This window comes from Zeus faber, assembly GCF_960531495.2.
Source record: "Zeus faber genome assembly, chromosome: 5".
In the NCBI taxonomy this organism is placed as follows: domain Eukaryota; kingdom Metazoa; phylum Chordata; class Actinopteri; order Zeiformes; family Zeidae; genus Zeus; species Zeus faber.
The window spans coordinates 7,144,072-7,168,460 of NC_137192.1; the positions used below are offsets into that span (position 1 = coordinate 7,144,072).

The 24,389-nt window shown below is 44.3% G+C and overlaps 1 protein-coding gene across 1 annotated transcript in view; it reads left to right on the top strand.

The window, feature by feature from the left end:
* The first annotated feature begins 1,308 nt into the window (after window positions 1-1,308).
* chl1b (cell adhesion molecule L1-like b) overlaps window positions 1,309-24,389 on the top strand; it is a 30,107-nt gene continuing 7,026 nt past the window's right edge. Inside the window, exons 1-22 of the mRNA XM_079999970.1 lie at window positions 1,309-1,437; window positions 5,650-5,758; window positions 6,514-6,704; window positions 7,296-7,418; window positions 8,759-8,929; window positions 9,212-9,244; window positions 9,371-9,482; window positions 9,955-10,136; window positions 10,872-11,003; window positions 12,220-12,360; window positions 14,787-14,898; window positions 15,196-15,362; window positions 15,449-15,614; window positions 15,705-15,829; window positions 16,115-16,216; window positions 16,614-16,811; window positions 17,098-17,168; window positions 17,777-17,999; window positions 18,736-18,851; window positions 20,371-20,575; window positions 20,758-20,880; window positions 22,817-22,996. Of these exons, the coding sequence (XP_079856096.1) occupies window positions 1,329-1,437; window positions 5,650-5,758; window positions 6,514-6,704; window positions 7,296-7,418; window positions 8,759-8,929; window positions 9,212-9,244; window positions 9,371-9,482; window positions 9,955-10,136; window positions 10,872-11,003; window positions 12,220-12,360; window positions 14,787-14,898; window positions 15,196-15,362; window positions 15,449-15,614; window positions 15,705-15,829; window positions 16,115-16,216; window positions 16,614-16,811; window positions 17,098-17,168; window positions 17,777-17,999; window positions 18,736-18,851; window positions 20,371-20,575; window positions 20,758-20,880; window positions 22,817-22,996 (3,091 nt within the window). The 5' untranslated portion in view covers window positions 1,309-1,328. The remainder of the gene's footprint in view (window positions 1,438-5,649; window positions 5,759-6,513; window positions 6,705-7,295; window positions 7,419-8,758; window positions 8,930-9,211; window positions 9,245-9,370; window positions 9,483-9,954; window positions 10,137-10,871; window positions 11,004-12,219; window positions 12,361-14,786; window positions 14,899-15,195; window positions 15,363-15,448; window positions 15,615-15,704; window positions 15,830-16,114; window positions 16,217-16,613; window positions 16,812-17,097; window positions 17,169-17,776; window positions 18,000-18,735; window positions 18,852-20,370; window positions 20,576-20,757; window positions 20,881-22,816; window positions 22,997-24,389) is intronic.

Below are 24,389 nucleotides of genomic sequence, written 5' to 3' on the forward strand. Positions count from 1 at the left end.
ACCTTTGTATCCATGATGGTAATTGTTTTACCAACCACCTTTTTTTTGGTGGGTAGAACACTGCCGACGCTCCCCGTGGGCTCGCCTTCAGATTCAGCATTTCTTTCCCTTCTCTGTGTTTTAATGCGTTATTTCTGCCTTCGTGGTTCTGTTGTGCGCCTGTGCCTGTGTTCAACTAATTTTACTGGGGTGACCTAATGAGCTGGATCACAGCCAGCGTTGGGGAGGAACATTAATGAACTAACAACCGAGAGAGAGAGAGAGAGAGAGAGAGAGAGAGAGAGAGAGAGAGCGAGCGAGAGAGAGAGAGAGAGAGAGAGAGAGAGAGAGAGAGAGAGAGCGAGCGAGAGAGAGAGAGAGAGAGAGAGGGAGAGAGCGAGAGCGAGAGAGAGAGAGAGAGAGGGAGAGAGAGAGAGAGGATTTGTGGGAAAAAAATGGCACAAAGGCCATAATAAAGAGAAATCTTGCCCTCTATACGCCCCCCTTTTCCTTCACCCTGATCCCGTGCTCATTATGGCCCCGGCCAGCGGTTTGTTGGGTTGGAAAATTATCCGATGTGGTAGAGACTGGTAGGTTAGAGAGACGGGTCCAGAGAGGGAATTTATGACCCACCCACTTCTTGTCTCTTTGGTGCCCATGTTTTACTCCTGCAATATCTAACCGCAATCTTTTATTCTCAATTCATCACTTCAATAAATGTTGTTTCGCAATTCCGAAAAATCTGACTCGTTTTGGGGAATTTTCTTCCACTGTAGAAAAACAGCAAAACCATCCGCCGCGCATTAACATATCCACGATCCACCCGCTGCCTTTATTTATTAAGCTCAGGCATTTTCAGTTTGTTTTCATGTAAACATACACTTTCCCCAGCAGACATTAAAAAAAACAGAAAAGAAACAGTTTGGGTGCCCCCGGGGAAGAAGATGGAGACGTATGAGTAGGAGTCCCGAATATGAATAATATGTTTTTGCTGCCGTCACGGCAGCATCCCAAAAGACGTCTCTGCCCGATGAAGTGTTGCAGAAGGCTTGGGGGTGGTGGTGAGCCAGGGAATGCCTGGCTGAATCCAGCTTCCCTGTCCTGGTCACGAGCGGGGACGGGGAGGGTTTGTTATGTGTGTGGAGATAAGGGGTTTTATACTTTCTGGAGGAGCGTGGGTGGATTAACGGGGGGCCTCTCCTGTGTGTGTTCTTGCAGGTCGCGCATCCTGTGTGCGTTGTAGGAATGAACTGAGGAGTCGGACCAGTTGAACAGCAGCAGCAGCAGAAGCAGCAGCAGAACCTGGTTCTCTCTCCATGAAGCCGCAAATCGCAGACCACCGGGGAGCCATGGGACTCTCGCCAAACAGCCCGGGACCCATGACGCTGCTGGGCGCGGTCACCTTTTGCCTTTGTGCTTTTAGGCTCGCCGCCGCCGCCATTGATATCCCATTAGAGGGTGAGTGCTTTCGCGAGATGAAAGATATCCCTGTGAAGTTGCACTTAAGTCAGGGGCATGTGTAACAATGGTTGTTGATTCAAGAACTGATGGACAACCACGTGCTTTCCATTTACTCCTGATGTAGAAGATATTATCTTCCATCATAAACGTGGTCTACACAAAACACGCTGCTCTCTTTTAATGATCAAAATAATTGTTTGAGAAAAACATTTTCTTATTTAAATATTTATACATTACACTGGAGCATACCTGGTGTAGAAGATTAAAACACGTTATTATGTTCCAACATAAACGTTGTGTTCTGCACAATGCAGGTTCTGCATACAAAATAAAATGAAATGTGTTTATTTTCCAAGGCGTCATCCGGGCAAGCAACAGAACGCAAACAGAATGTTGTGACATAGAAAATGCATTAACATGCAAACCTGGTCCGACGAATCAATACAACATCATTGTTAATGAACAAAACTATAGTAAATTCATCAAAATGCATGCCAAAATGAATGATATATGTTGTGAATAAAAGTTTACAATTCAAATTAAGGTTTCTCTGCCAAATAAAACAAAATAACAGGAGAACCTCTCTCCTTGCATGTACCCCCGAAAAATCAGCGCTGCTCTGAAAAAGTATGGCAGCACCACATGGACAAAACACACGCAGACCTGCAATAACCACAACTCTAAAACAACTCCACCGCAACCATCCTTTCCGGGACTTCTTAAAGCAGTACTATGTAACTTTGGTATTTGGGATTGGGCACCCGACAGTTCTGAGTGCAATTGCACTTGTCGTAAAACTCCGGTGTACTGAGTCCGTTGGAGGAGAGACTGCGCGGGGATCAGCCCCCTGCTGCCGGTGTAGGTAGCAGATGTGCTCGGCCTGGCAGAGCGGTTCACACGCGCGAGTCAGAGGGTGAAACGAACCCCGTGGCGCAATAAAAGTGAGGGCCGGCGCCAGCTGAGGTGCGGGTGCCGGGCACACCGCTGGCCCATCTCATCCACGCCGTCAGGGAGGTGGAGGGGCTGCGTTTTGTATGAGCATTTTTACCAGACATTTTGACCATATATATTAAAAAAAGGATAATTACTCGAGGCAAACAGCAAGTGATGTAGTGCCGTAAAGCGTAACGTACTTTTCCCGCGGCTTCGCACCCAAACACATTACGTTACATAGTGCAAAAACAGGCATTCGGGGGGGTGGGTGGGAATGAAGGAGGTGTCATTCTCCACATTACAAGTCAGTGTACCACCAATATGATCTTGAAGCTGTTATTTTAAGGTAAAAATGTGATTATTATTATTATTATGGTGAGACTCATGTAAAATAAAAACTATATTTTCAACTATGTTTGTTTCACTATGCATGTTACACATTCAATACATCAGGGGTGCCCACACTTTTTCGGCTTGCGAGCTACTTTTAAAATGACCAGGTCAAAATGATCTACCTGCATTAAAAAATGCTAAATTTATTTATTTATTTATATACTGAGTATACTTTATAAATAAAATATATGTTGACGTACCTTACATCACTGCATGAACCCCTACGGCGCAATACAATTAAATACATTCATGGTCACTACCTTACTCTGATGACTTGCTGAATGGAGTCGGCCAGGGTTGCATAGTCAGGACAGTAGCTGGTGGTAGCCAGCCTCAAGCAGGCTTTCAAATGATCATCCGTCATGATGGAACGGTATTTGGACTTAATAATTTTCATGTGGGAAAAGGCTGACTCACATAAATAAGTAGAGCCTGAATAATGCAGTCAAGGAGGGAGCACATTTCCTCATGTTTGGGTACTTTTACTCTGTGAGTAAGTTCCAACATCTCATCATCCACTGCAGACAAGTTCAGGTGAAAGTGTTGCAATTTTTGATGCGAGTGAATCAACCTCAACATCTTCCCTAAATGGGGAATAGCACATAAATGTAGCGATTGGCTCGAGTAAAGCAAAGTCTTGAAACCGTTTGTTAAAGTCTGACAGACAGTTTTCAATCTGCTCTGTGTAGCGCACACTGTCAAGTTGCGCACACGCACTCCCTGGGGTCTCCAGCTCTGATGCAAGGTTTTGAAAGTTCCCCAAATCATGGCGCTGCGGCTTCGAGGACAGAAGTTGCCTTTTTCGTTTGAAAGCATTAACTGAACTGATCTTGTTGACCACGGTTTTGTCTTTTCCTTGCAGCTCGAAATTGAGCTCATTCAACATGTTGGTCAGATCAGTTGAAAAGGCTTTTATTTATATTTATATAGCACTACCTCTGCGATCTACCGGTCGACCGCGATCGACGTATGGGGCACGCCTGCAGTACATTATTACATACAATACATTAAATGGTGAGAATATGTATTTCAATATGTATTGATTTGGCTGCCTGTGTGGACAGGTAGGAGAATAAATATAAAATCAAGGTCACTATTCCGATTGGGATGTTCTACAATCAAGGCACGCTTTCAACTGGAAAATATTCACAGTGATTATCTAATTTTAATCGAATTATCATTCCCCCCACTTCCACTTGCGCCGCTGCAGCTGTGTTTTATCACGTATCAGTTTCCTAGGAAACAAGTCCCGAGTAAAAAAACAAAAAAACTCTCCTGGCCCTGAATAATTCAGGAACATGTCTCGCAGGCCTGATAAAGAATAAAGAGGTTTTTGAAAAAAAAAAAAAAAACCCCACAAAAATAGACTGTTAAAGCGATCAATGTTGCGATACTCTTTTCAATTCATCCAGCTGCCCCCTGTTACACTGGAAACCACATGTGTGTTTATTAGTCACGCAGATGGTTCCCAAAACTACTGACTGTTGTTGTTGTTGTTTTGCTTACACCCTCCCCCTCTCCCCGCCCCGCTACCGCTGCTGCCACCGCCGTGGATTCTCTAGTTTTAGCCCATGCAAACAGTAAGTTGTGCCCAGCCGTGCAGGCGTGGGATCTCACCTCGTGCCTCATCGCTCATGACTCCATGACTCCATGACTCCATGACTCCATGACTCCATGACTCCCCATAACTCTTCTCGCTTCTCGGAATGTCGGGGCTGTGTTTTCACTTTTCCATGCCATTGTCGATAATCTGTCCAATAAGGGGTCGAGGCCAAGTCGACCGCTTCCGAACCTCACCCCACCACATTGACGGAGCCCGGGGCGGTGCCAGATCCAGGGCCGGGCGATAAGTAAGGGATAATGTACCGGTCATAATCGCAAAAGAACCCCCTTACAGGGTGACGGCTGGCTGTACATTATCCCGCTTATTACACGGATACTTACAGAATAAATCAATACATTGAGACAGAATATTTATTTTACATGATTTTAGAACTATTATCTGTTATCCACCTAGCTAACACTGCAACAATGAACGTAGCAAACTATTCGCTCTACACCCAAAAAACAAAACTAGATCATTCACGAAATGAGTGAAATGAGACATGCCGAATGGGACACATCGATATTGATAGTGACACATTGATATTGATATCGGCATTCAAGTCTCCCATTGCAGTTTCTATGTAGCGTGACAAGCTGTCACCTCTAGCTGGTGTTAGCATTAGGATGCCCCTGGCAACCGTCATTACCTACAGATTAGTGGCCAATATTCAGAAATGACTGACCGCTGATTGTCGCCATTGACCGATTGGGATCGAGTATCCCACAGCTGTGTTGTGTAATAAATGAACCTCAATGTTCTGTTAAGACTGAGAAATCACAAATTATAGCACGTAGTACGTTTGCAGTCTAAATGAATGATGATACAATACGATGATACTCTTAAGTTCAATGCGATGAACCACAGGTGGATTCTAAAACTTGGAAATTTTAACATACTGTGTAATATATTGCGGAAAATATCTTCCATATCACAACCATATAACAATATCATATCATGCCATGCCAATGATTTTGTTCCAAAATGACTCTGCGATTGGAAATACTGCTTCTTCTCTGACAAAATGTCTCCCAATCAAATTCATTAATAATGAACACACTTCCTCTTCTTTAATGAAGCATTTTGGAATAAAATCCTACATTTGGACATGTGGGATTTTTGTAGTTAGTCCATTGTGTTTGCGTCTTGGCACCGAGCACCAGTGTGAAACGCCCTGTGGAAACCTCCCCGCAGTGCAACTGCGCCCGCACTGTCTTTCTGGTCATTTTGTGTGTGTGTTCGTTTCTTAGGTTCTTTTGTTTGTTTGTTTCTTTGCCCAGTCGAGCAGCTGCCCACCATCACGGCCCAGGCGCCGGACTCCCTCATCGCCTTCCCGTCCGACGAGAGCTTTCCCGTGACGTGCGAGGCCAAGGGGAACCCGGAGCCCGGGTAAGTACGGGAGCGGCGGCCAAAAGGCTCACACCAGCCGGAGCTACATCCACCATACGAGTCTTTGGCGCTAGAAGTGCATTGTGGGTGTTTAGTTTGTGGAGGCGGATGTTAAATAGAAGGGGATTTTTTTGTGTGCATATCTATCACTGGAGCAGCGGAGCAACTCCTTCTCTGGCTGTTTGTAGAGACGAGCCAGCCAGTAAAAAGAGTCGTTCGACTTTGGTGCAAAGTGCCGGAGTGATTCCAATCTCTGGAATGTTTAAAATGATCGATTCGCTGATGGGCGAACAAATCGTTTACATCACTAGGTTCCGCGCTCCATGTTTTTTGACATGGAGCTTCACATGGTATACAACACAAATATCGAGGCACTTTGCATATGATCTTCATGTAATTATAACGACTGTAATTATAATTCCAAGCGAAGTGGATGTATTTAAATGTCAGTGATTTTTATTGTCATCTAATTAGCGTAGCCGGATGTAACATGTAGTGTATTATTGTATGTGTTGTATTTATGCCAAGAAAGCACTGTGGATGACTTTTAACTCATTCGAATGTACACGTGATGCAATTACAATGTGAAGAAACAACATCCTAAATTTGGGACGGTCCACGTTAACTTCGAGACGGTGAACAATTGTTTTGGTGGTGAAAAAGGTGAGTCTGGAGCCCTGTCTTGGGGTCGAACTCACTGTGACGGACTTTTACTTGTTTTCTTTTTTTGGGGGGGCTGGGGGGGCTTTGTGCAGATTCCGATGGACAAAGAACGGACAGGAATTCGACCCCTTCCTAGACCCCCGGCTGCTGAAAGAGGACAATTCGGGGACCTTTGTGATACCCAATAATGGGAACCTGACGGAATACCAGGGAACCTATCGCTGCTACGCCTCAAACAGACTGGGAACCGCTCTATCGGAGGAGATAGAGTTTATTGTGCCCAGTAAGTATACCACATACCATATATATACCCCGCTGCACTGTGTCCAGCAGGAGTTTTTCTGTTAAAGTACTCTTTGGACTAATTCGGGGGGCTCCTGGAAAACCCATCGCGAGCAATGGCTGTTTGACTGGCTTCCATTGTGAGAGCCCCTCCATTGTATTGGCCGTGGCAGAAAGTCATTGAACCCTTTGCCGCCCCTAATCTATAGCCCTATAGAGTGTGAGAGAAAGGATTGGGTGTGATCTGCCCTCTCCATCATTTCCCCGGGTACGTTTTTCATTTTGATCCAAAGCGCCGCGCAGCCCCTACCGCTGGGAGGGGAACCGCAAAGGGTTTTGGCTTGGACTTTCAGTGTTTCTGCAATTCTCATAGTTGAAGTGATGTTTTGTCAGGTGTTTTGTCAGTTAAAGAAAGAAAGATTAAAAAAAAATAAACGTCTATGCCGTAGAATTTCATTTATTTCATTGTAAACGGGCACAGATTTTCTTTCAGCTGCTTGGTCAGAAGTTGTCAATGGTATCAGTGCTCTCTGCAGGACAAGTAGTAAACTGCAGGTACTTTTTGTTGAAAATTGTAATTTCTACTGCTTAGATGTGCCAAAGTTCCCTAAAGAGAAGATTGATCCCATTGTGGTGGAAGAGGGCCAGCCTTTCATTCTGGAGTGCAACCCGCCTAAAGGGATACCCCCTCTTCAGATCTACTGGATGACTATCAGTAAGTGATGTATTTTTATTAGGTTCAGAGCCAATATATACAGTATACACTGATCAGCCACAAAAAAAAACACTGACAGGTGAAGTGAATAACATTTCCCATCTCATTACAACGGCACCTGTCATGGGGTGGGATATATTAGGCAGTAAGTGAACTGTCAGTTTGTGAAGTTGTGTTGTGTGATGTGTTGGAAGCAGGAGAAATGGACAAGCGTAAGGATCTGAGGGACATTGACAAGGGCCAAGCACCAGAGCATCCCCAAAACAGCAGGTCTTGTGGGGTGTTCCAGGTATGCAGTGGTTAGTACCTAACAAAAGTGGTCCAAGGAGGGACAACTGGTGAACCAGCGACAGGGTCATGGACGCCAAGGCTCATTGATGCACGTGGGGATTGAAGTCTAGCCTGTCTGGTTCGATCCCACAGAAGAGCTACTGGAGCACAAATAGTTTAAAAAGTTAATGCTGCTATGATAGAAAGGTGTCAGAACACACAGTGCATGACAGCTTGCTGCGTATGGGGCTGAGTAGCCTCAGAGTGTCCATGCATATCTACTTGGATCTCACTGTATACTCTTATTTAGACCGAGCAGTTTAAGTGGTTGACATGGACGATTTCTGTTGAAGGAAGTTTTATTCAATTCACACTTCATTAGCCACATTATGAAGTAATAAGATAAACTTATATTAAAAATATATATTTTTGGTATTCAGAGATGAGACAACTTGGCCTTCGAACCACTAAGCCATTAAGTCTAAAACTTTTGCACACCCCTAATATCCAGGAATGTGTTCAATCCTGATTTCATTTGAACAACATAGACCTGGAAATGGAAAACAACAATGGAAAACGATGAAGAATGATATGACAAGGTCCTTCTCTCCAGACACATTGCCATATAGTGAGAGATGTAATGAGAGGCTTCAGAATCAGAATTATCACAAGCGAAATCTGTTTATTTCGCCAGGTATGTTTTCAAATACGAGGAGCTTGTCGTGGTAAAGATTAGTGCATTGATGAACAGACAATTATCCTAAAAATACAAAAATATACAGAATAGCAAAGTTAAAGATACAGGTGGCAGTATGGTTGTGAGATTCGGGTATGAAACACAAATATAGATGAATATACTGTATGGGATGTAATCAGGCATGGATACCAATGAAGGAGTAGCTATAAGTTTTTACTATGTTATTACCAAGTTCTTACAACATTATTACAGTATTATTACACTTGAAAACTTAAAGGAACTAATTCCATTGGATGCAAGGCTTGCTCAAACTTTACGGAAGAGCCTTGAAACACAATTTTGAGGGCTCCTTCACCTTAACCCCCCCCCCCAGACCTCCAGCACATCGAGCAGGACCAGCGGGTTTCCATGGGGCTGAACGGGGACCTGTACTTCGCCCACGCCGAGGAGAAGGACAGCCGCAGGGACTACTGCTGCTTTGCCGCCTTCTCCAGGATCCGCACCATCGTCCAGAAGACCGCCATGTCCGTCATCGTCAAGCCCAGTGGGTGGCTGTTACCATTACTCTTCCTCGCTTCCTCTTGCTTTCCTTTTTTGGTTTGTCACAATACCTCAAAGGCCACAGACTTGTCATACGATGTGTGTTTCTTATTTTAATACAAAGCAGCATCTTTCCAAAAGTTCCATTTTGTTTGAGTTCCACATCTTTTCATTGTCTGGCATAACTCGCTGCGTTTAGCGCTCGTCTTCATTTTTATGTTATTCATTTTTTATTTCCCCCGTCTCATTCTTATCCCACCCCACTCCACCCACTTTACCATTTCAGAAAATTCAAAAAATGGCATGAGCCCTGGCACTGGTGAGTTTTAACATGAAACATTTCAACATCTGGCCCATACGTGTGTGTCTGTACGAAGCCAAAATTTAAAAAAGAAAAATGCATTCATGTCCACCTGAACCATTTTGTAAATCATGTTTCTCTCAGCCAATGCCATCCGGAAGAGGAAACCCAGTCTTCTGATGCCCCCTAGTGGCCGCTCAGAGACACAGCTGGTCAAAGGGGAGGAGCTGGAGTTGGAGTGCATCGCTGAGGGATTGTGAGTCTCCTGATAGATTGTTGTTATGCACGATTTACAATATGCTTATTTAACATACGTTTCACTTACTTCATTTTACCCTCCGCCTTTCCATATGGGTCTTGCTGTTTTTTGTGTATGTACACGTATTTTATTTCATTTTCTTTTTTTTCTTCTCTATTATTATATTTGTTATATAATTGTATTCATTATATGTATCTTATATAATATCGTATGCACATTGCATCCCAAAATAAGTCTTCTAAAAATAGTTTCACAAACAACAAACTTCTTTTGAAATACTGTTGGACAGATAGATGAATAGGTATACTGTATATGTTATATAATATTTATATAATATTTATTTATATAATAGACATATGATAGATGTATAATAGATAGTATATAATACGTTTATAATAGAGATCATATAATAGATATATAATAGATTATTTAATTATTATTTAATATCCATTTTCCTTTTCCCCGCCAGCCCCACTCCGGTGGTGGAGTGGTTTAAGGTGGGGCACAGGCTGCCGGACAAGGCGCAGGTGGAGAACCACGGGAAGCTGCTGGTGGTGCCTGTGGTGGAGGAGGCGGACAGCGGGAAGTACATGTGCAAGGCCAGGAACAGCCACGGAGAGGCCGTCCACTACTTCACCGTCACAGTGGAAGGTCCCCACTCCAAACACTCGTCCTTCTATCTTTTTTGTTACATTTAAAGTTTTTGTTTGTAACCAATCTGTCTTTTCTATTTTTTTATTTTTTAAGGTTTATTGCACATTGCCATTTTTGTATTATATTGGTATAACCATTTTGTTTTCCACCCTGGCATATGTATATATATTTGCAACTTTTATTTTATATATGTATGAAAACTTGCTCAATTGGATTGATTGACTGTGAATTTATTGGATGCAGATCTTTTTTGTTTATTGTCAATTTTTCGTTGTTTATCGATAATGTTCAGGTTGATTGTTTATTTGCCAAATTTCTCTTAAATTCTCTTTATGTTTACTTTAATGTACTCGGCATTGGCAATTTTTTCTATTTATGTTTATCTTTATTGTTTATTTTTCAATGTTAATTCCTGGGTTTATTTCTATATGACAGATTTTTTTTTTTTTTTTTTAGCTATTTTGTATTTTGCATTTTATAATTCATTTTTAAGGTTTAATTACAAAATTGTTTTATATTTTTTATTCTGTGTATCTATCTATCTATCTATCTATCTATCTATCTATCTATCTATCTATCTATCTATCTATCTATCTATCTATCTATCTATCTATCTATCTTTCTAAATAATAAACCAACTTCGCATCACCTGCTACATAGATAGACAGGTCACAGATACTGTGTCCCTTATTGAATTGTTTTGTTTTCTTCCCTTCTTCCTCCCCCTCTCAGAGCCTCCAGAGTGGGTGCTGGAGCCCCGCAGCCAGCTCAGCAGGGTCGGCTCCGACGTGCTCATCAAGTGCTCGGCCACCGGGAAGCCGCAGCCCACCATCGCATGGCGGGTGAACGGGGTGCCGCTAGAGGGTGAGCCAGGCTAATTCAACAAACGCTATTTGATGATATTCATTTTTCTTAATTGACTATTACAGAACTTTATAATTAATAGGACAAGAAAGGACCATTCACAGTCGTCCAGCGCAGGCTTGTCATCTACTGTATATTTTTTTGGGGGGGTCATGCGGTTTAAGCAATTCTTTTTTGTCTAAACAGTTGTGAAACAATAGATAAAGAGGAAAATGTACTCCATATTCTCCATGTATTTCAAAATTTACATTTCAAATACATTCAATCAAATACATTTGATAATGTATTTTAGTTTCCAAGTCTCCAAGGTTTCCAAATCTAAAGGTGTAAAATCACAATAGATAATATGCATTCAAATAAATAGTAAACTTGTTTATTATCATTAGCTTTTTTTTACATTGAGGTTTCATATTCTTTCTTATATACCTACTGCTTCTGCATAATACTATATTTATTTTGCTTTATTACTTGTGGACTTGATCTGTGCATAATCTAGACAGTTCACTGCTAACCTTCAAATGTATTCAAAGAGCCAAACTAGGTTCAAAGGAGGGCCACATTTTGGCCCCCGGGCCGCCAGTTGAGTAGCCCTGGCCTCTGTTTTGTATTTCTAGCGTAATCTGATCTGACTTTTCTTTTTCGTGGTTAAATATGAGCCTTTGATTGCTTAAGGCATTGACGGTCCTTCCACACAGGCAGTGAGGCGTTTAAAAGGATAACATCAGGGAGAGACTTTTGGCGTAAATGCTATCCAAAATAGCATACTGTAGTAGCATACAATTTATCATGCCATATTAGTTTTTGGGATGTCCGAAAGCTTAGTGTGCTCAAATCGTATGAAGTAGTAAGTACCAGGATGACATACTTCATCTGGTGAAATCACATAGTATGCAAACACTGCACACCATGCCGGCAAAGTGGTGTGCAAAAGTTACTGTAGTACATACAGTAGAAGGCCATTTCAGTTTTGTTTTTGCAGCTAACATTTTCTAAGTCTAAATATGCGCAGTACCAGTGGAATAAGTTGACTAATTCCCAACATGGCATAATTTTGGGTGATACTGTATGTGGCGGGAATTGTAGTTGGAACAGAAAGAGATTGTGCAGAAATGTGTTGCCGGTTTTCCGGCCTTGCTTTAAATGCAGTGTTTAAGCTTCCCTTGAATGCGGTAGCGGTAATCCTCCCTCTCATGGTTGCACGCTTTCCTCTTTCCAGAGGCCCCGGCGGCCAACAGAAGGAGACTTGATGACACCATTGTCCTGCATAACGCCAGGGCCTCCGACAGCGCCGTGTATCAGTGCGAGGCCTCCAATGTGCATGGAACCCTCCTGGCCAACGCAAACATCATGATTATGAGTAAGTGAAGTTTCCTCGACGAGGCCGTATGTTAAAACTTACTTCTGAGACTGCAGAACGCTGGATTCTGATTGGTCAATACCGCTAACTAGCGGCAACACTTTCTCATTCTAAATAGAAACGAAGGAAGTCTTGAATACATGAATGTGTATGCATGTCATATGTAGGGCAAATTTTTTGGTCGTTTTTTTGGAGAGCCAATAGTTTGCTGGTTGCAGTCTTGTAAACTAGCACTATAAGAGATCATTTTTCTTAGCAGACACTAAGAATCAGAAGCTGGGCGTGTTAGTTACAAAATCCTTCCAAATTAATATTCTGTCTCATTGTGTTAATCATCCCTTATGGGAATCATACATCCGTTTGTAATTTTTAATAAGCCCCGCGCTTGCATTGACGGGTTGTAACAGTGATGGCTAAGCGATGGCGGCAGGGCGGATCCATAAGTCGGGAGCGGGACGGAGGACGAGAGGGACAAGCCATCTTGCTCTGGCTTCCTCACACAGCCAATTCAGCGGCATTTATATGCCCACAAATTTTCCCCAATCGCAAGCATGTAATTTCCCAACATGTGCCTCTTAGAAACGAAGATAATCCAAAAACAGAAAACAAAAACAAATGAGTAAAAGGGAAGAATGCATGGCTCCCCGACCTTTCTGCAAATGGCGGAAAAGCCGCGTGTTTGTCGATGCCGGCAGTGGCTAATGGATCTGGACGGTCCTCTAAATGCTAAAGTTCTGGCTGCCACCTTAATAAACAATTAGGGGAGACGGACCATTTAAACGGGGGCTGCCTTGGCTACAACAGATAAGCCGGCTTCACTAAACTAACTCATTATTCCGATGTTTTCGTCTTTGATTTCACTCACGCATCCACGATTTTTTGATCGCTGGTTAATTAGTCGCACACAGGGGCCTGCAAGTGATGCAGAGGGAAGTGAATAATGCTGTCACCTCGCTGATCCTGACAGATTTTTTCCCTTTCCATTTTCATTGATGGGGAAATTTCTACATCCTTATTCCGGTGGCGGACACCCCAAAACAGGGGCGCCGCCAGGGATTTCGGGCCTCATGAAAAGATATCATATCGGGCCCCACCACCCCAGCCCACCACCCCAGCCTACCCCACTGCACAATTGATGGAACCTCACCTCTCTAGAACCAAATCAACCCATTCAAACCTTTGAATAAGTCTACCATGGTAGGCTTGCAGCTCTCTTGTATTACTATCCAGTCCCAGACAGTGAGCTATAAAAATATGTATAATAGTTTGCAGACATGTGCAACATGGAGCTTGCAGTGTAATTTACTATTTGATGCAATCTAATACACATACGAAATGTGCAAAATGTCATCTTTCACAGTACAGCGCCATCTTTCCTCTGAATCCTTTCCATATAATTTGCTATCTGCCGCTTGTTTTACAATATCCTCAGTCTTCCGGCTCCTGGAGCACTTTACTCCTCTCTGACTCCTCTGTATTCATTTTTTATTTTTGTATTGAACAAAGTATTAATCATTATGATTCTTCATAATAAAATAATAAACTTCCCTGGGACCCCCTGCAATTATGCCAAGGTTGAGAAAGTAGGCTAATTGACTTACCTTCTTCAGTTGGGAGTAGAGCTCATTGGGTAGGATGTGGGGACGGGGGGACGGGGTATCTGGACCGGCCAACAGGCAGGGACAACTGATTTAGTATGAATACCATACCATATGCATGGTATTCAATTTGGTATTTGTGGTTTGCCTGTATTGATTGCATTTCAGCTAAGATAGAAATGTGTGTTTAATCTATGTGTGAAAATAGCCGCAATGAATGCCCTATTTGTTTTTCTTTCCTTATAAATACTTAGGAATTTGGTTGTTCTTCAAAACTCATGTGAAATATTTTGCCTACAACCTGAAATACTACTGTAATATTTGTATCATTATTGGAGGGATCCTATGTATTTAGTCACTAGATGCACTTCACTACAGGGCTTAGTGATTTATTACTCAAGACAATTATCGCAGTGGCCCCTTGTGAGTTCAATTTAAAAAGTTGGATAGCCGACATTACTACAAGGAATCCAGCCTATCTCTCTTTTCGGCTGGCCCCGAGTCTTTAATGGGGTTAAAAAACGTAATTGTTACACCGGGATAAAATGATGAGTGAGCTCTTAACGGTCCTCTGTACCAATGTGGAGCAGGGATTAGGTCGGTTTTCAGCACTGTGCATCCTTGCAGTCATTCTCCGGTCGCTCTTGGAATAATGTATTCACTGTACTTCAATGTCTGATTCACTTGGCTCATCTTTTTGACTGAGACATTCGGATGTGTTTGGCTAGAGGGCAAAAATGACGCCCCCCCAAAACACCACCATGGCGGTCGTACTTACAGTATATTCTCTTCTAGACTAACTCTGGGAATTTGTCCCCCCTCCCATAGACCTGCCGCCCATGATCTTGACAGAAGAGGGCGAGGAGTACTCGGCCGTCGAGGGCAAGAGGGTGATCATGCACTGCAGGGTCTTTGGCTCGCCTCCCCCCTCAATCACATGGTACGCACACAAACATATTTAAACACACACACACACACACACAGGCTTACACAAAAACTGCTGGCATCCACCAGCAGAGAGCGCTAGACCTCAATCTGTCAGAGGGACGTCACACGCCACCCTTATGTAGACCTCAGACTTCTGCTTGGCTTTATCAGCCGTCTCTTCAAGCAAGGCCAAAGCAGTGGCGTATAACGGCCCGTCGTAATGTTCAAGTCCTAACATTTTACCGCCTTCCTCACGTTCGATGGGGGAAAGTAAATCTGTAAAAGTAAATCCGGGGGGAACTTTTCACAGGAACAAGGACGACTCCTCGGGGTCCGTGGAGGGTCCGAGATTCACCGTCCACAAGAACGGCTCGCTGGAGATCCTCGTCGTGGAGAAACAAAACACGGGCCAGTACACCTGTTTCACCAACAACACAGAGGGAACGGCCACTGTCAACGCCACGCTCTACGTGAAAGGTACTCAGTTACCCCCTGCGGTCTGCGCTTTCCTCTCAAAACTTCACGCCTAACCTGGGAATCATCTCTCTTATCGCCTTCTCAAGATCCCACGAGAATCGCGGTCGCTCCAGAGGACGTGCAGATTTTAATTGGGACCGCAGCCCAGCTTTCGTGCCTGGCCGATTACGACAAGTCCTTCACCTACGACTTTGAGCTGCTGTGGGAGAAAGACGGCGAGGAGATTGCCTCCAACCACTCCGAGGCTTCAAGGTAGGAGAGAGACAGATTTGTGTTTGTTTACGGCCGTGGTGCCGCGGGGCTTTGAAAATATAGAGCTCAGACACTCTGCCTCTTTTGAAGGTATTTAGTGGAGGATGGTATCCTGCAGATCAGCAACGTGAGCCACGGAGACCAGGGCACGTACACCTGCGTGGCCAGGACTCCGGTGGACCAGGACACCGCGTCAGCAGCACTCACCGTTTTGGGTGAGTGAATATGACATATTGGCAAGATGGCTTCCCTGACACACAGCACCTGCGACCCTCATCGGTCATGGCAACTCAAGGCAAAAATCCAACGTGGATCAATACGAATTGAAACTGGCCGGGAGCTCCGAGGCTGCTGAGAGCTGTGACTCAAGGATGTTGTTTGTACAATTCTCCCGTACGTTGATGAATAAGCACCTTATCTATCACCGCCTCTCGCCCCCTCGTATTCCCTCGCACCTGAGCGCGGCATCTCATCTTCGTGTTGCTCTGATTTGATTTCAGATGTCCCCGATCCACCTGTGAACCCGCTGCTGTCGGAGCGCAAGAGCCAGAGTGTGAAGCTCAAATGGATCCCCGGGAAAGACCACAGCAGCCCCACCACAGGTAGTAGGAGAGCCAGTCTGGCGTCTCCAGCTCGGAGTTAGATTGAGTCCCAATGTCTGGACAAATTGTATGTTTTGTGACACAAACTTATTTTTGGGCCACGTCTCCCCTCTGCATTGGGTCTCAGTCAACTTGGTTATGTTTGAAAATATCTAGCAGAAATCTAAGCTCTATTATCGATCCATCCGGGGCATGAATTATCATCTCCCCATAAAGCCTACGCGTGCCCAAAGCCTGGTCCGAGGAATCGCTTGGCACAGCTGGCAGTTAGATAAGATATTGTTTGGCAAGAGCCCGAGCCATGAAGGCTACCAACCCAACCCCCCCTCCCACCATTTATTGTCTCTCTCGCTATCATTCCCTCTCCCTCTCCCTCTCTCTCTCTCCATGTCTCCAGAATTCATTATTGAGTACGAGGAGAGCCAGCGGGAGCCGGGGGCCTGGAAGGAGCTGCTCCGGGTGCCGGGGAACCATGGCTCGGCTGCCCTGCGGCTCCACGGTGATGTGGACTACCGCTTCCGCGTGGCCGGCGTCAGCGCCATCGGGCGGGGCCGCCCCAGCGAGCCCACGGAGAGATATAAAACCCCTCCAGCAGGTCTGACACTTTTCCCTCTCTCTGTCTATCGCTCTGTCCTCTCCCCTTCTCTCTTGCGCTCTATCTCTCCGGTTGTTTGTATCCAGCTTCCTGATAAGGTCCTCCAGGCCACTCAGGCTGTCAACAACCACTGCTCTCTGAACTCTGAAAAGTACTCAAAGCCAGTACATAATTGATTCGGCTCTGGTCCGGTCTCCCGTGTATTCGTTTCGCCGGAGATTTCTTTCCACTAACAACTCCCGTTGACGACGGAATCCATATATTTTTCTTTCTCTCTCCTCCACAGTCCCAGAGAAAAACCCAGAAAATATCAAAATCGAAGGTCATTTGCCACATGAAATGGATATCAACTGGGAGGTAAGGAATGAGGAGCGCGGGTCTCTTATAATATCTATCTTGTAATGTGGGCTCGACCCGGCGAATATTTCACAGAAATCAAGGGAATCTGAGCGGGAACAGAAACTTTTTTTTTTCTTTTTGTCAATGTTTCATATGCAATTACCAGCGGGCGCATTTAAATAGAAATATCTCCACTTGTGATATTTCATTCCGCGTCTGGCGTCTTCGAGATGAGCAATTTTTTTTTTCCTGGACACCGCTGTAAATTAGGGTCCCTGTGAAAGTTTCCCATCATGTCACTTTGATGAGGGAAAGAAAGGAAAGCGCTCTGAAAAGGAGCACTTATTATCTAGAAGCTCTGCTGCGGTATGCTAACCCAAATCGTGGATTCATGATCTCTTTCATTGTTAATGATTTGCCTTTGTGGTAGTAATGGTATCTTGGTCTACTTTTGCATGATCATAGCCTTTTCAGCGAACGTACCTGGACGACCTGGGCGACTGTTCCATTGTTTTTCCACACGGATAATGGAAGCGAAACACAGTCACAGTTCCCAGTAGAGATCAGTAGCGACGTTGAGGGGTTTCGTGGTTGTTCATCATTTTCCCCCTTCCCACATCCTCCAGCCGTTGCTCCCCATCGAACACAACGGCCCCGGCTTGGAGTACAAGGTGAGCTACCGTCGGCAGGACATGGACGATGGCTGGCAGGAGCACATAGTGAAGAGACACTCCTTTGTGGTGAAGAACACGCCCACCTTCGTCCCTTATGAGATCAAGATCCAAGCCAGGAATCACCAGGGCTGGGCACCCGAGGCCAAAATAGTCACCGGCTACTCGGGAGAGGACTGTGAGTGCCCTTGGCCTTTTATCATGAACCAGCAAGACGTGACTAGTTCTACCGATAGTCATTGGGTCTTTTTTAAAGTTTGATGACTTAAAATCTACCTTCAAAATAAGCCGGAATCATTTTAAAGCAAAAGCAAAGCAAAAGCAAAGCAAAAGGTGGAAAAGTCCAGGTCCAGAAAGTCAAAGTCCTAGTCCATGGTTTTACTCCAGCCCTGCACTGATCCAGCTAATTCTACTCAGTAATTAGCAAAATCAACACTAAATGGACTTAAAATCCCGGGGGGTCTCTGAACCCCAAATTTTCCAACAGTGTTAAAAACAAAACCCATACGCCAGGGTTTTAACAACCAAGTTTAGCAAGATATCTTACATTATCTTCCCATCTTCAGCCTTCTTTTGGAGTTGCCCCAAGGAGGTCACCTCAGGTCATGTCTCATCTCTGTTTTCTGTAGACCCTCCACATCTAGCTGAATTATCACGCTCTTTAAATCTTTGTTTAGAAATTTCTGTAGCAGCTATTAGATTCCCCTGATAGGTACCGTGGCTAGTAGCTTGTTGAATAGCGCGTACACGTTCAATCCTCTGTATCGTTAAGGAGTTGAAGTGCTGTGTTTTGTGTCGAGTTCACTCTTAGTGATGTTGATAGTATGAAGTGCCGGTGTCTGTATGAATAAAGATGTGAATGTGTTATTTTGTCTCTTGTATATCTGTGTGTGTTTGCGTTTGCCTCCCCGCAGTCCCCTCTGCGGCGCCCGACAACGTGGCGGTGGAGGTGATGAACAATTCGGCGGTCAAGGTCAGCTGGACGCGCGTGCACAAGGACAAGCTGCACGGACACCTGGGAGGCTACAGGGTAAATACCTCCAAAGAAAGCAATGGCCCTGACCTTGCTTTAACCACTTGGCCTTCCTTGGCACACACCCCCCCTAAAGACCACCATCAGAAATACAATAAAGCATCCACTACCCCTCACCCTCCCCAGCCCTCGTATGACAGTTGGCTGACTCTGTGAGTCGCAGTTGCTGGAGGATGATGACCCATTTCATCGGCATTGTAGGTTAGCGAGTCGTGACAATTACCGAATTTGATTTGACTTTGTTTATAGACTACCGCCGATGTTGGGAAAATATCTGGGGTCTCTGTAAGCGTAGGTTCTCTGTAAGCGCCCATTTTCTTTCCCCTGAACAGACAACATTTGTCTTGTATCTTTATTTAAACACTGCTCCAACATTTCCGAGCCAATTGTTAGCTTATACACCCCTTTGGCTTAAAGTCATATTCCCACTGCTGAATGGCTTAGTTAAACTTTTGAAAGTATGTCAATTGATAGTGAATGCTCAATGGCTACCTTTCAAAAGTTTAACTGTTAAAAATGTGGTTTTGTGACTTAAAGGTGCAGTGTGTAGAATTTACCGAACAGATTTGGCAGAAATAGAATATAATATTCATAAATATCTTTTAATTAGTGTATAATCCTATAAAAATAAGAATTGTTGTGTCTTTATCACTTAGATTGAGCCGTTTTCATCTACATAGAGCGCGGGTACACTACATAGGACGCACCGCCATGTTTCTTCTACAGTAGCCCAGAACGGACAAACCAAACACTGGCTCTAGAAATGTCAGAAGACAACATGTATCGGCAAAGCAGAGTTAATTAAGGCCAGGGAAACTGGAATTTGGCATTTTCCTGTCATAGCAATGGCAGTAAATGGCTCCCCAAGCGCCCATCCACGTAGCCAACTGCGCTCAGTGCACGACACCCGGATGTTAGCGCCCCCCACGGACACCTGCAGACAGCCAGATACGTATGTGGGCCCTCCACCGCCCCCGGCTCCTGAGGCAACCGCCGCAGAGAAGCCATGCAGTGGGAGCAAAGACCGTCAGCTGCCTCTCCCCAACCCAGACCTACACGCTGCAGCGTTAATACCGAACCTAGATTTTATTATGTGACTTGTCTACTTTCATGTCTTCTCCGAATGTAGAAAAATATTTTTTTTCTGGGAAGAAAAGAAAGAAAAATACAATGAAATGAGTTTTAAAATATTTGGAAAAACACCTTACCGATTGTTTTTTTTATTTACATTAAAACAATATTTTCATTGTTTATTAAAATCTATTAAGATCTTTATAGCTTTTATTCTGCTGATGGTTGGGTGGCCCGCTTTCAGTACGCTCATGGACCATTAGGGGTAAAAAAAATTGCTGCCTCAGTATGTATATGGATAGATTGTACATTTGTGTTATTCTTATCGCACTTTAATTTGTATCACTTTCTCAACTACACTGTTTTGTGCTGCTGTATTGCTGAATTTCCCTCCTCGGAATGAATGAAGTGTAATCTTATTTTATGTTATTTTCGCTCAATCTAGGTGAACTGGTGGCGTCTGCGCAGCTTGGTGGACACGAAGAAGAGCCACGGAGACAAGCACACGCTAACGTTCCCCGGGGACCGGAGTCATGGCGTAGTGCCGGGCCTGACGCCCTTCTCCGAGTATAGCCTCATCGTCATGACCTTCAACGGCAGGGGCAACGGGCCCGGCAGCCACCCCGTCCACTTCAAAACCCCGGAGGGAGGTATGAAGGAAGGATTTTTAGTTAGAGACACAGTATGGAACACATTGATTCACCCCTGCTGAAAAAAAAACAAGAAACAAAACATGAAATCTAACAATAGCTGAGGAAGAAACTGGTGTTGCATGATTGTCTCAGTTTGCTCCACGCTTGTTTGACCTTCTTGCCCCATCTCATCCCCGCAGTTCCAGAGAAAAACCCCACTTTCAGGGTCACAGACATCCAGAAGCACAGCGTCTCATTGGCCTGGGCGTCACCGGTGGAGCCCAACGGGATTCTCACCGGCTACCTCCTGGAGTACCAGCTCAGTACGTGTCCACTCAAAACTAAACGAGTTGCTCAGTCCCAACGGCGACACACTCCTCTTGCCACTGGGAGATATTGGTGTCAAGTTGTGTTTTTAATGCTGTACTGTTCTTCCCCCCGTGGAGAAAGTCTCCTTCATTCAATGACAAAACATCCCAAAATTACTGAAAAAAAGTGGTGGGTCCTTGTCCTGAGAAATCAAATGTAGCATAGGGCACCAATTAGGTCTGGGCAATATGTCATAGACCGTTCTAGCTGTTCCAATCAATGGTTTTAATACCATTAGCTAATTTGTCTTCTTACTTTATCCCTTGTATCTGAAGATAACGCTGAGTCAGTGACCCCTTTATTTGGCCAGACTTGTCCATTCAGGAAGGGAGCTTCCACTGTCACAGAGCCTTGACACCCAAAACATTTGTACGATAAGTAATATTCTACGGTTGGATTGCAATAAGCCTTATCTACGGAAAAACTGCTCTTGCCTGAAATTGAGCCCTTCGTATTCAGAGGTGTCATCGGGAAAAGCAGAAGACGTAGAAGGGCTGATCCGCGGCTCTTTGTTTGCTTGATGGTCTAACCCGGTGGCCCTTAGCAAGGAAATAAAATCGTTGTGTGGCTCTAATGGGGCCAGGAGTGTTAACGCCGGGTCTCGAGCGTGTATATGGGAAAAATGTCAAGGCGAGACCGACTTTCCTGCTGTTCCAATATGTCCCCATCATGGCGTCATGGCAGCTAGGGCTGGTGCTGACCAAGGCTGTCGTGTCAGCGCCTGTTTAGATCCCAGTGTCGGTGACCCCATCCAGTCCACAGGGGACAGTGAGTCTTAAGGGATTCAATCACTCAACAAATATTGTATCTGTGTGTGTGTGTGTTTGTGTGTGCATGTGTGTGTCCTTCCTGTCGCTGAAACCCCCAAAAAACACGATGAAGCTAATGGCTAATTTCCAGCGACATCTTGGGAGATGCATTTCTTGGCTAATCAAGTTTGATTTTGCAGCTGCACGGGAGAGGCCAAGATGTCAGGTGGTGTTTTTGGGGAGGGGTGTTTGCATTGTGCCAATGTAATCCAGTTGATGGACTCCTTTGAAGTGGGTCTTTTTTTTTCTCATCCAACGTCCCCCCTTGAAGGAAGTCATGTGTGAAACGGTTGAGGGTAATGCAGCCAGCTGTCAGTACGGCATCAGCCACACCAGAGGAATCTGAATGCTGCCTCACAGCTGTTCTTGGCCCGAGCCCATTTAGGCTCATCTTGGGTTTGCATCACACAGAAGCCGGCCTGAGTTGCATCTGCCAGATATTGAAACGTGGGAGGTTTGGCACGAGTGTCCATGTTTGTAATGCCTTTCGCACAAGTTTGGGTGCAGAATTCAATAAATTGTTTGTAAATTTGTAAATATTGTTATTACTCTCTGGCTCTGTGGAACACTCGATTCTGATTGGTCAATAGAGGCAATCAGCAGTCGGTTATTTCTGAATAATGACCACTGATCTGTTAACAATTACAGTTGTCATGGGGCAACAGCTTCTCATCCCGGATTCACATCCCTTGTTTCACAACAACTTGTTATATGTAGGGTGAAGTTAGAGTTATTTGTGGGTCAAATAGTTGTTTTCTTAGAAGTAGCTAAGAAGCGAAAGCTTCTGCAGTTTCCGAGTGCAGCGCTGTGCTAGGCATACTTGTTCTGAATTAATTTCACAACAGTATTCCATCTAAATGTACTTTTTTAAGTACGTAAGCAGCCGTGTTATACACAACATAATTACCGGCTGGATGCACATTATCCCTTACAAGTTTGGTCAACACAAAGGGGCTGACTTCATAAACAAGAATACTAAAAAAACTGTCCAACAAGTCAAATAGTTGGCACATAAGTCCACTTTGGGACACCCCTACCACTTATCTGAAGGCTTCCCCTAATTCCACACTGTCTGTTCCAGTCAACGACACGGAAGAGGTGGGGGCGCTGCAGATGGTGGACATCAGCAACCCGGCCACCACCAAGTGGACCCTGCGGGACCTGGAGGCGGTGAGCAGGTACAAGTTCTACCTGCGTTCCTGCACCACTGTGGGCTGTGGACCCATCGTCAGCGAGGAGTGCACCACCACCCCGGAAGCACGTGAGTGACCGAATTAGGGAGCCACATCTAAGACTGGGTGAGAACTGAGGAAGCTATTATCAAAATAATCAAAGGGAACTTCTATATCTATCTTCTTTGTCTGTTTATGAATGAGCTGACCTTTGTGTGAAGTACAAACTTGCTCACTACCACACACTACAGGTGAGAATTTAAAAGGCGGACCATAAGGTTGGCTAAACGGGTGGGCCTGGCTTCTTAATGTGTTTATTTGATCTGAAAAGTAGACTTGCTAAAAGAAGATGAAGTAGGGAGCGCTCTTTAGAAAAAATAAATATAGAAATACGATTTCTACCTTTTCTGCTATCTGCTTTCTGCTAAGTAATTTTTGTGTATCAATTTTGGTCAGACTTCAAATTAAACTTCCTATTATAAATATTCAGATATTATAATGTGAGAAATCTGCTCAGTGTCATAGGTTTAGGCTGAAAAAAAGTGTGTCTCACAAGGCGATCACACATCACATCTATCCATTTCCAGAACACCAGTGAAAAATGATAAATGGTTATAATAAATGTTAACAAATGGTGATAAATGGTTATAATATCGAATTACCACCCAGGCCATTGGGCATAATTTAGGTTAGGTTCAGGTGGAGTTAGATCACAGAGCTACGTGATTTTTTTTTTTTTTGGCATTGAACTGGAGGAGCTGGGCAGCTGAGCCTTTCATATCTCCATGCAATCTTCTTTTTTTGTTTTGCTGGATAAACAATATTGCATGGCTGTGGAAGTGCTTTTTATTTGTCACTGTCATGAAAGAGCAAGTGCTTATTGAGCGTTGGGAGAACGTGAGCGAGCCAACAATCAGCTAAGAGGGACAATTGCTTTGAACAGGAGGAAACCGAATTGATTGGATATTGAATGGTGTAATCATAACAGCGTTGTTAGGTATGTAATCTTTATGAGCTGTTTTCCCTCCGTGTAGTCGTTCGCCTTTTCCCCTGCTACTGGGTTTAAAATTCATTCAAGGTAAGTGTGTGGTAGTCGCCTTGATGCTGGACAGGGTGGGGATCTCTACGATTTAAAGATAGCTATGCAATCATTCAATCAAGAAGTTCACACAAATGCTGAACAGGGAAAATGTGGTCATAATGTGCGCAGCGAGCCTCAGAGACCCAGTTTGGATTCTTTCCTGCCGAATGGCTATGGATCATTAGCATTGTATGCTACGTAGAATGTAGCCTTCGAGCCGCTGCGCTTTCTCTTACTGGACTAACAGCAAAAAAAGGTGAACTTTACATTTGAAATCTGTTTTCGGCTTTGGCTTTACCCACATGTGTCCTTGCTCCGGCTTTCCTGCGCCCGCACACAAGCTAGACCTGCATTTATGTGTGTGTGTGAAGATGACACGATCTTCTTCGCAATACATTGCC